General features: G+C 28.3%; 1 protein-coding gene across 1 annotated transcript; it reads right to left on the reverse strand.

Moving 5' to 3' along the window:
• Positions 1 to 772: 772 nt before the first annotated feature.
• Positions 773 to 9,175, reverse strand: LOC110655265 (proline-rich receptor-like protein kinase PERK15). The gene is made up of 14 exons (XM_058148957.1): positions 8,981 to 9,175; positions 8,489 to 8,872; positions 8,314 to 8,394; positions 5,706 to 5,776; positions 5,234 to 5,313; positions 4,897 to 5,029; positions 4,393 to 4,548; positions 4,079 to 4,163; positions 3,103 to 3,516; positions 2,770 to 2,874; positions 2,604 to 2,674; positions 2,030 to 2,136; positions 1,720 to 1,846; positions 773 to 1,561 (listed from the first exon to the last, which is right to left on the reverse strand). The coding sequence occupies exons 1-14, from the start codon at positions 9,030 to 9,032 to the stop codon at positions 1,397 to 1,399; spliced, it is 2,031 nt and encodes a 676-aa protein (XP_058004940.1). The 5' UTR covers positions 9,033 to 9,175; the 3' UTR covers positions 773 to 1,396.
• Positions 9,176 to 12,029: the final 2,854 nt, after the last annotated feature.

Consider the following 12,029-nt stretch of genomic DNA (forward strand, 5'->3'; position numbering starts at 1 on the left):
CTGCCTCCACTTATTTGTTGCCTCTAGAAAACTAGGAATTGAAATCTCACTTTTCTCTCCCAATTTATATATTTGAGTTCTTTTGGCATTTCCACTCCTTTCGTTGAGGGAGGATATGCAATGGACTCGATGCATATGCTCCTACATATACTCACATAAAAGTGGAGTGTGCTCTTTCTATTTCTTGAAAACTCATTTTTTATACGAGTAAGAAAGCATTAAATTTATATGCTCCTGGTGAACATCTTAGCTTGCACACACTTAAACTCTTCAGCTTTACTGCAGAAAAGCGATACGATATTCACAAAATGTACAAAGTTTTTATGAAACAGAAAGCTATTGCGTCTGTTCCATGTAAGGCAACAAGCTACACTATATAGAAGAGGACAACAATATCTATAGATGTAATTTGCAAGTCATTGATTCAGTAATACAACTTTTTATGTTTATAATTAAATATAACTAAAAATTAAGTGTAAATGAGGCTTTTTAAACGATCAATTATTTTTTTATAAGCATTAAAATTAAAAAGATCAACCATAACTCTTAAAAATTTATTATTATTATTATTATTATTATTATTATTATTATTATTATTATTATTATTATTATTAAGCAGATAAGTTTTATTAATTGGAAGCCCAGGAAAACCTGGGGAGAAAATACTTATTTTATTATTTTTATTATTTATTCAAGAATTAGCCTCCTTTTCAATTGTTTTTGTAAAAGAAATAATACTTTTCAACCATAATTCTCAACGCCTCGTCTCCTGTTCTGGATTCAAACCTTTTTCGATTATTTTTTGAATTGCGATTTGCATTACAAGGCTCAAGGAAGCATCAATACATAGAAGGTTCCACAGATCATCTGGATACAAGCAAACCAAAACTCAGAACGCCTAACAGCTAAACACGCCTTTGCCACCTCCAATGAGGTCTATTTTTTATTTTGATGTATAATCGGCCTTTCAATGAAGTTTCCAACTTCTATTAAAAGGGAAAAAGAATTCTTTCTTTCTTTTATTTATTTATTTTTTCTTTTAATAAGTTTTCCTCCTATCAATTTTCTTGAGATTTTTCGCAGGAATATTTCCTGCTAGAACTTCAACCACCTGCTTTGCAAAGAAATGGAATAAAAAAGGGTAAGTACTGGTTGATTAATCACACAAACTAATTACATAGCAAATTGTTTTTATTATAGTTAAATTAAACAAATAGGAGATGAAAATTTAGAGGAAAATTAATAAAGCATTTGACCAAAAGATAAAATGGATATAAATCAAGAATATAAAATAGCTTAGCCTGATTTAATTTGGTTATTGAAAGCATATTATTTTGACAGAGTCAGATTCGAATTTTCATTTTTTTCACATATATATATAATACAAAGTATTTCATTAAATTACCTGACTCATTTGCGGTCGATTTTGCGGACAAGGCTTTACACATGCTAAAGCACATTCTATCAGTCGATCCATTTCATCCTTGTCATACTCCTCCAATTTTTCATCAACAAAACTATCATCGCCTTTGGGCCAATCATTTTCGAGGCAAGGCACCGACTGAATGTTATTACATAAAAAAAAAAAAAAGAAAAAAATTCATTGACATACACAAGAATTTAGGGTCATGTTGATCATTCAATATATATGTATATATATTATTATTTTGCAACTTGCAATTTAGACTATATCGATATCATTAAGGAAGAAGTACGTACCAATTCAATTAAGTTAAAGTCATCAGTGGAACTAATATCATTATGTTGTTGTTTCCCAGTAATAATCTTAAGAAGAATCACTCCAAAGAAATAAACATCGAGCTTAACATATTCAGAAGTCGTAGAACTGCAGTTGGAGATGGAAAATATGAGAATAACGGTCCACAAATATTCGCTAAAGGTGTGAATATGTTATAAGATGCCTTTTCTTCTTTAAAAAGAAAAAAGAAAAATCCTAGTATTTGGAAAATATATCTCATAGCTGCAATATAATTTGGCTCAGGCAACAAAATAGAAGGTTCATCTTTACCCGCTAGAAATAAAAAATTTAGAGTCCATAAGTGTAGGATGCTTCCTGCGGTGGGTCACCTTTTTTTCCTTTTGTAAGACAAACTTGACACGTCCATACTCCGCAAACTGATTAAAAATGACCCAAGTAAATTTATTGCACTATGCATATAGTTTAACATCAAACCCAAAAATAGAGTATACTTCAATAATTTAACAATCTGATCTAAATTAGTAACACATTCAACATCTTTTAATTTTAGAAGACTTTGAGAGCGACCATGATCAGAACTTTTTTCCATTGTGATTATTATTCCTATTTCAAATTACAAATATAAGTATATTGAGATTAAAAAGAAAAAAAAAAAGAAAAAAAAAACAGAGATTACCTTCCATTTATCTTTAGAAAGGGAGGGGTGTATTTATAATTATAATTAAAAAAGTATAATTACATATTGAATAGTAAGCTTACCCTCTACAAGATGCAACTTCAAAAATCTTTTCAATGCACACACACATATATAATAGAATGTCCAATATGAAAAGAGATTAACGATGATTGATCATTTGAAAATGTTTAAGTCTGCCATAATCACCTTTGGTTCAAGATTATCATCAAGAAAGATGCTATCATCCATGAAATGCTCGTATATATTCCAAGGTTTATCTGAAAATACAGAAATCATAAATAAAAAGTGATAAAAACCAGGAAACAAATCAAGGTTCAGTGTAGGCAAGGCCTAAGCATGAAAGGATACTCACATAGTTGATGGAGATGTACCAATCCTTTAGCGATGCCTAAAGCGATGCCCTTTCGGGTTGGCCAGTCCAAAGGTGATTCATTCACTCCTAGTCTGTTATCCATAGCTATAATTCGGAAGCTTAGTTAATTCAGTTGGCTTAGTTAGAACAGAATGAACAGTAAACAATGGTTGGCGAACATATGTGGATGAAAATGAAGTAAACATGTATATATAGTCCTAAATAGAATATAATATATAAGAGGTAAATGGAGAAGACATAGAATCCTAATACCTTAAAGAATGATTTTGGATAAATGTGGAATTCATAAGTTATTTAAGGTAAAATGCTTACCAAGTAAACGGAATCTTAAGCAGGAGCGGAACCTAAAACACTCATAAACAAGCAGTCTATTGTCTCTTTCATCGCAGTATCCGATCAGGTTAACAAGATTTTGATGATGGACACTACTGCTGACGTCTTTAATCTTCTTGAATTCATCTTCTTTCCCTCCATGCGTGTCTATAAATTTCTTGACTATCACTAGTTTACCATCATTTAGGTATCCTACATAAACTTCACCCAAAATACCCTCGTAAAGAAGGTTTTTTTGGGAGAAATCTTTAGTAGCCGAACTTAGTTGTTGATAAGTAAATTTTGTCGGCTTGTAAACTTGATTCGTCCCTCGAATGGTGTTGGAGGAACCCCTCTGTTGAACATATTTAGTTTCTTGAACGGTAGGAGGCTTGGGGCTTGGCTTAGGGTCATCTGCATATATAGGGGAAAAATTATATAATACTATCAGTGCACATGTAAATTAGTGTAGGGTTTATAAATAAGGTAAAAGAAAAAAAAATACCAATAAATAAATCAAAACAAAATTAGAGATTTTTTTTTTTAAGTAAATTCCAATTACGTTCAAATCATCCTTCCCTCTTTTTATATAAAAAGAAGTATATAACAGTCAAAATTAAATAAAGTATTTTCAAACATATATATAAACCAAAATAATTTATATTTTTATTGTGCAGTAACTCTTTATCTTAAAAAAAAAAAAAAAAAGAAAATCTGATTCACTAAATTATGTGGTAATGACAAAAAGTAACTCAATTTTGGTTAAAAAAACTAATTTATTCTAAATTTTAACTAAAATAAATTTAGTTTTACAATTTAAAAAATGTTTCATATATATATATATCATCAATTAAATCAAAATTTAGTCATCAACTAAATCAAACTTTAGCAAACAAGCATATAAATTATCTATAAAGGTAGAAAATGAGTTGACATTTTAAAAGGGGTATCATAATTTTCATAAGAATGGACCTACATGTAATGCTCCGTCGCAATTTGTTGACAGTCTTCTCATCGCATAAATTCTCTAAAGGCAAAATTCCTTCAAGAGCTAGAAGTATCTACATGGCATAGTAATGATAAAAGGATTATAAGTTAACTATGTAATCTCTCATTCCACAAAATTAATAGAAAATAGATTTTGGAGTATGCCAAATTTTTTTATTGATTTATCTTCTTTAAGAATTTGAATTTAAAACTTTACATTAAAAAACTATCTAATTAATGTTATTAAAATAAAACTCATTAATATATGTCGATTACTAACATAATATATGGGCAAATTTTTACCTTCTTCATTGATGGACGAGATTGTGGAGGCCTATTTACACAAACTTCAGCACAAAAAATCATTCGGTGCATTTCTTCGAGGTCAAATGTTTTCAATTTGGAATCTACAAAATTCTCATATTCTCCGCTCAAAGCATTTTCAATATGAGAGTTTGCCTGTAAGATATTGATAGAAGTATTTGTTAGCCATGTTTATAACAAATGTCAAATTCAAATGTATTTATATCAAATGTGAAATTTTACTCTGTAAGTTTTTTTAATTAAATATAAAATGTACAGTTAATCGTTTAATGGATGATCAATGCATGCAAGTTTAATGTGAGTTTGTGTTTCATGCACTTATTATAGGTTTTTCTTTTTTCTTTTTTAATTTAGTTTTGGTTAGAGAAAAATCTTTATTTTAATGGTGAGTTTTGTATCTCAAATAGCTTTTAATTATATTTTATTATGCAATTAAATATCAAAATTTTTATATTGCACTACTATAGATTAATAGAGACATACCCAATTAACAATATCACTGCCTTTATCGATGGGTTGTCTTCCAGTAATCAGCTCTAAAAGCGTTACACCGAAAGAATAAACATCTGATTTATCAGAATACTTTCCCGATTGTGTTGTCGCTGGATCTGCATAGCTACAGTTGAATAAGCACAAAAAAAATTTATGTTAAGATTTTTTTTTTTCAAGAAATTGAAATCTTCAGGAGCTTTTTTTTCTATTTATTTTCATTTGTATTTTTTTTAACTATTTTAAAATATACAATAACGGCACTAAAAACCTGACAATATACTAGTGATATAATTAAGTAAAACAATATAGAAATAAAATTATATCTTACATTTGGGTTCCCGCAATTGTTGATTTGGAGATGTGAGTAGCAGCATCCGAAAAAAACAGGGCAAGTCCAAAATCTGCAACCTATATAAGCAGATTAACAAATTTATTATATTTAAGGGTGGAGTTACTTCCACACCAAATTTCATAAATATAATCCTATTACTTCTTTTATTTGATCAAATTATACCATTATCCGTTCTTTAATAAAGTTAATTAAAAAAATAAAGCATGGAAAAGGACAACCAAACCTAATATTAACTTATTAATTAATTTGAAATATCAAATTAATGAGTTCACACAGTTTTTCAATATTTTTAGACAACAAAATTTTAAATATAAATGGGTTATACTCTCTAAAAACATGGAAAAAGTAAAAAATTGTGTTCAAGGAAGCATTAAAAATCATGCTCTCAATGTATTGTATAATTAATCTATATAGATGAAACTTTTTATTTATTGTCAAATTACCTCACCTTTGGTTCAAATTCGTCATCAAGAAGAATATTATCTGGCTTGATATCTAGGTGTATGATTTTAGGTTTATCTGAAAGAGATATAAAGAGAATTAAAAAACTTTGAGAGGAAATAAATTATTAGCACAAACTAAAAAGAAAAATAGATTGAATCTCACGAGCTAAAATAGTTAAAATACCTAGCAAGCAGTGAATATATTCAAATATTATTATTATTATTTTTATATAAGAAAAGCTAAATTTTATTAAATGATATCAATAAAAACTTAGAAGATGCACATTCACATTAAATCCAATCGATAAACCACCTTAAACACCGAATTTAAGACATGGCATGCTAAGTGATAAGCCTAGAGAAGGGAAACAGACTGATGCAGTGCGCAAATCAAGATTAGACATGAAAATCTATGTTTTTCATATTTTACAAGGACTTCTAATTTTAGATAAATTCTTTATTTTCTTAGATAAGTTTTATTTATATTTTCTAGTTTATTTAGGAATATAAAATATTACTTATTCTATTTAGTTTAGGTCTTTAAATATATTTTCTATTTAGATTAAAACTCTTTAATTTATTCATATAGATCAGGATTTAGAATTCTATAAATACTCATTGTATTTTTATTATGTATAAGTTTTCATATTTATTTTAATGAAGTTTTCTTTTTCATAAAACTAGTTTACTTTATTTTATCCTAGACTTTAGATTAAGTCTTGTGTTTATTTTAAGATACTGAATTAGATCTTTTTTAATTTCAAGAGTTTGATCGTGTATCGATCCTTTTTCGTGCTACACGCCACATCAATTGGTATCAAAGCAAGGATTTCACCCTTATTATGATGGCCAATACTGGTGGTGGTGGCGATAATCAATCTCGTAACGGTGATCAAAGGTTACTAGCTGTTTGGAGAGCAATTAAAGAGCATCAAAATTCTAGAATAGAAATTAAGTAACAACTGCAAGATATTCGCTATTTATTGGGAGTTCGTAATGTTGAGAAGAGAAATCCTAAATTGAATGAAGCCAGAGGAGTTAACCACAGTAGTGTCAATTATGATTCTGCTCTCTTTAATTCTAAAAGAATATTTATTACTAAAGATGAATATAGGAGAAGTACTATTAAGGAATTATGTACTTCAAAAGAAACAAAGAATGTGGAGGTGGAAGCAAATCTTATTGAGGTATCAAATGATGTTAAAGATTTGGAGCAACCTACATCAGAAAAATAACTTGAAGTTGAAGACCTTAAACTTAAAGGATTTGAAATTGAAGATTCTGAAACTTTGATTTTATTTCCTTTCGCAATGGTGAATGATGAAGAGTTTGAAGAAAATGTCTTAGGAAATGAAGAACAACAAACCATGGAGATTTCAATGGAACTTGAAGAACAATCAATAATGGAGGAATCAATGGAGATTAAAAATTTATCTAACCCTTTAACTCCAATTATCTTGCTTGATTTTATTTGTCCAAATGTTTTTATGGATGCAAGGGACGACATGAAATTGCTCAATTCAATTTTGTTCAAATCAACTTTATTGATATCATTCAGGAAGTAGACACGATGTGATTTTCCAATGGAGCTTTTTATTCTTCAGCACTTTAAAATTTGAGGTCAAATTTTCTCGAAAGTATTGGTAAATGAAGCAATGCGCAAATCAAGATCAGACCCAAAAATCTATGTTTTGCATATTTTACAAGGACTTCTTATTTTTGATGGATTTTTTTATTTTTTTAGATAAGTTTTATTTATATTTTCTAGTTTATTTACAAATCTAAAATATTACTTCTATTTAATTTAGATTTTTAAATATATTTTCTATTTAGATTAAAACTCTTTAATTTATTCCTACTTAAATTAGGATTTAGAATTCTATAAGTACTCATTGTATTTTCATTATGTACAAGTTTCCAGATTTATTTTAATAAAGTTTTCTTCTTCATAAAGTTAGTTTGCTTTATTTTATCCTAGACTTTGGATTAAGTCTTATGTTTATTTTAAAATCTTGGATTGGATCTTATTTAATTTTAAGGTTTGGATTGTGTGTCGATCCTTTTCCGTGCTACACGTTGGGTCACAGACAAAATCCAAGGTACCGAAAAATCAAGGTTCCCGCAAACTGAATACACAAGTCCAGTAAACTAACACAAACAGAAAGAAGACAAGCAAAACATAAAGATACGAAAGGAAAATTAGAAGCCCAACAACTAGGCCAAGAGAGCCAAGTTTTGCAGCAATTAAAAAAAGCCTAGGCATGCAGCAGCTGGTACAAGGACAGAGCAAATCAGGGAACGGTGTACCACAGGAAGCTTGACAACCAATGAACAGAACAAGTGCCAAAGAGCCACAAAACCAAACAGCAACAAAACATGAGGACTTGCTGAATTTGAATTACTGTGGCAGCAAATGACGAAACCGAACCAAATGCAAGCAAAAAGGGACAAATGCACAGCAAGCAATGATCCCATGGAACGACAGATCTAACCAAACCAATGCATAATGACCAAACCAAAGCTGTAGTGCGACAAGTTCTAGAGCCAAGTAACAAACGGATACAGAGACAATACAACCCACAAATCGAGAAATATATTGAATTATATACTCACGGTGTTCATGTAAATATTCCAATCCTCTTGCAGAGCCTTTGGCAATATTCATTCTTTTCTCCCAGTTCAAAATCTCCTTTCCTGAAATACCGTTTATTATTTGTAAGATACTAATATCATATTTGTTAAATGTGATATGAATATATCTGAGGGCAAGAGAAAGAACCGGACTCACCATGTAATTTTGATTTCAAGGACTTATTGGGAAAATACTTTAAAACAAGCAACCTATTTGCTCCATCAATGCAGTAACCAACCAGCTTAACAAGATTTTTGTGGCTGACTTTGCTAACGACCTCAATCTCAGTCTCCAAATTTTCTTTCGACTGTACATCCGGAAGATTTTTAAGTTTCTTAATAGCACGGATTTTACCATCTAGGGATCCCTTATAAACTTGACCAAAACCACCCTCGCCAAGGAGGTTGTTGTTGGAGAAATGATCAGTTGCCGTTGCTAGTTGACCATATGAATATGGCTTCGGCCCAATACCTTTATAACTCTCAGACGCAGATGCATGACTTCGATTATCTTCAGGAGATGAGCTAGATTCATCCGGATCTGTACTTTTACAGTGTCAGCAAAAAAAAAAAAAAAAGGAGCATCAGTTTTGTCATGGAGGAGCATAAATACAAGTTCCATATACAGTGAGCTAAACAAAATTAATACCTCTAGTTTCATTGCGGCGATCTGCCCTGTTCGCTCTCCAGCGAAAAGCCATCAGAAGTTGCAGAGTCACTAGACTTATTCAACCACGATCACTACAACAAAATTCGTTGACAATATGGGGGCCAGAGAGGTTTTTTTTGCAAGTATTTATAATGCAGTTCTTATTGAGTGTGTATGTGGGAGATCAGAGGAGAGGGAGATGGAGGAAGGGGCTAGTAGGTAACTTCAGCGTTCACACCTGCGTTTTCCTGAAAAAAAAAAATATATATATATATAAAGTTGAGCGTAAAATGCGTAGCTTGTGGCCTCCAGTCAATGTCATTTGGTGTTTTTTTTAGATCGGTTCGTAGCAAAGCATGAGCCTATTTAGTTCAATGATTAAACATAAGATTTATTTATATAAAGCCTGACTTGCTATGTTGATTGAATACACATTTAATCACACAATTTCAGGTTTAAAGCGCCACCCCTTCAATGTTCCTACTAAAAAAAATATTATTATAGAATTTAAGGTCCAACTCATGGCTAATTATTGTATGCTTGAGCGACACTTATACATATTGTTCTCTTAAATATAAAAAAATTAATATTTTACTTAAATTTAAAAAAATAATATTTATATATTTAAAAATATGATGCATATACAATGAACACACTGAATAATTCGCCCAGCTCATAGGTTAGATATGGAGAATTTTGCAAATAGTCAAAGGATATTTAAAATATAAAGAGTTTTATACATTAGTAACAAGTTGTCCTTTTTTAATTGTTCTTAATTTCCACATACAGATGTGAATGTCCACACTCAGGCTAATGAGTTGACTCTGTCAATGACAATCATGCCCTTGAATTTAAAGATAACCCTTTCCCTAAAGTCAATGATTTGGAAGGTGGAATCTAATTGAAATGTTGATGACTTTTCATTCATTCATTAATTTAGATATATTATTAGTTGTTATTTTTAAAATAATTGTTAAATTAAATATTTATGTTAAAATATGTATAAAATTAATATATATATATATATATATATATATATATATATATTAAAATCTCGAATCATAACATCCTTAAGAATACATGTGGCCTATAATTAGGAGATGGATGAAGCTCATTTTTCTTTCCCCTTCGATTTTTTTCCCTCTAATCTTGTTTAAAATGGAAGGGAAAAAATTAATTAATATTAAAATTTTGAATATTTTAAGAAAATATGATCAATCAAGAAGTAATATGTTTGATATTTTTTCAACATTTTAAAAAATTTATATTGCAAAATCTTAAAATTTTAATAAAAAATTATATATATTTAATAAATTAATAACATAAAAATAAGTAGAGATTTTAAAATCTTAAATTATGTTTAGTTATTTACAAATAGACTGTATATGTTGGATTGAATGATGATAAAATAAATTTATTTATTTGCGAGGCAAATTTTAAAAATAATTTGCTAATTAACTTTTATTTTTTAAAATTAGCGGTTAATTCACTATTTTTTTTTTTTAAATCTAGGAGAGGCTACGATCGCTGTTGGCTTTTCTTCAATTCATCTATCATTATATTTATTAATGGTGACATTTATCCCGTTATTATTAAAAATTGTTAAAATGAGATAATTATTTTCGTTTTATAATTCATTAACAACTATTAGTGGGGATGACAATGGGTCGAATTTTTGTGGTTATCCGATCCGATCGAATTTTAATAGGACAGGTTTGAATATTATATAATTGGGTTTATAATAAATTCGGATTTGAAAAATAATACCCGTGACGGGTTTGGGTCAGATTCGAGTTTTATATATTGGTTATCTGTTATCCAAACCTGTTTATATAAATACTTAATTAAATATAAAATATATGTTTTTTATAATAATATTTATAAATTTTTATATTTTTTATTTTATATAAAATAGAATTTAAATATTTTATGAAATTATTAAATTTTCAAAATATAAATTATTAACAAAATAATTTTTATGTAAAATATTAATTAAAATATATAAAATTAAATGGGTTCAAGTTTTTTTAGTAATAATAATTTAGTTTGGGACAAATTTGAGTAATTAAAAATAAATTTTAATCAAGTTTGGGATAAATTTAAATTTTGATAATATTAATCGGATTCAAATTCGTTTTTACAGATACTCTATCCATTCACATCCCTAACTATTCATTATATTTTTGGGCCGCAGTCAAAACATGGGAATATGTGCTTGGATAATTAATAAATATTGGAATTTGGAAACAATCAACTAGTAGAAATAAAATAGGGTGCTGTTATATATATTTAAATTATCTTCTATAAAAATGTAAATATAAATATTTAATTTAAAAGTTTTTAAAAAAATAATAATTTCAGTGATGAATTTAGTGGTGAATTAAAAATTATCACAAATAACATTAATTAGAGATTAATTTATCATTAATCCATTGTAGATACTTCAATAACAATTGTAACGATAAATTAAAATCTTTTGCTAAAATTCAATTTTTTAATAATTATGAGTTAACAACGAATTATATTCATTGTTGAAATCTTTCAATCCATTGCTCAATCCATCATTACATGTCTTTTTAGTGTTTAAAGGCTCTTCAATCATTGATTAGTTTATGAAAAAAAAATATATTATTTAACTATTATCTTTTGCTTTCATTAAATTTATTAGTTCTTTTATCAAATTTTCTTTTAGTCAATAAATTTTAATGCCAATTAAATTATTATTTAGTCACTCTATTTAAATGAAATTAATTAGTTAATCCATGTATTTTGAATAACATTATATTTAGTTATTCCATTTTAATGAAACTAATTAATTAGTTCTTATATTTTGAAAGATACAATATTTTGAAAAGCATATTCTTGGATGAAAATGAAATTTTTATTGTATAGAGACTAAATCTAAATTTGTATTTTTTTTAAAATTATTCAATTATTTTTATTCAATCTCTAGCATCATTTTTATTGTTTTCTCTATAGGGAAACAAATTTTTTGGATTATCGTCTTGATTACTTAGAGATCTAGGGAAATTAGTTAACCTTTTCTGTG

Source organism: Hevea brasiliensis, chromosome 6 (genome assembly GCF_030052815.1).
Source record: "Hevea brasiliensis isolate MT/VB/25A 57/8 chromosome 6, ASM3005281v1, whole genome shotgun sequence".
Classification (NCBI taxonomy): Eukaryota; Viridiplantae; Streptophyta; class Magnoliopsida; order Malpighiales; family Euphorbiaceae; genus Hevea; species Hevea brasiliensis.

Excerpts from the sequence above, each read along its gene's own strand:
- LOC110655265 (XM_058148957.1), bottom strand. The coding sequence starts at position 9,032 with ATGGCTTTTCGCTGGAGAGCGAACAGGGCAGATCGCCGCAATGAAACT. Across the intron at positions 5,314-5,705 it reads ATGACGAATTTGAACCAAAG|GTTGCAGATTTTGGACTTGC; the intron begins GTGAGGTAATTT and ends CTGCTTATATAG. Across the intron at positions 2,875-3,102 it reads CTTAAGATTCCGTTTACTTG|CTATGGATAACAGACTAGGA; the intron begins GTAAGCATTTTA and ends TCCGAATTATAG.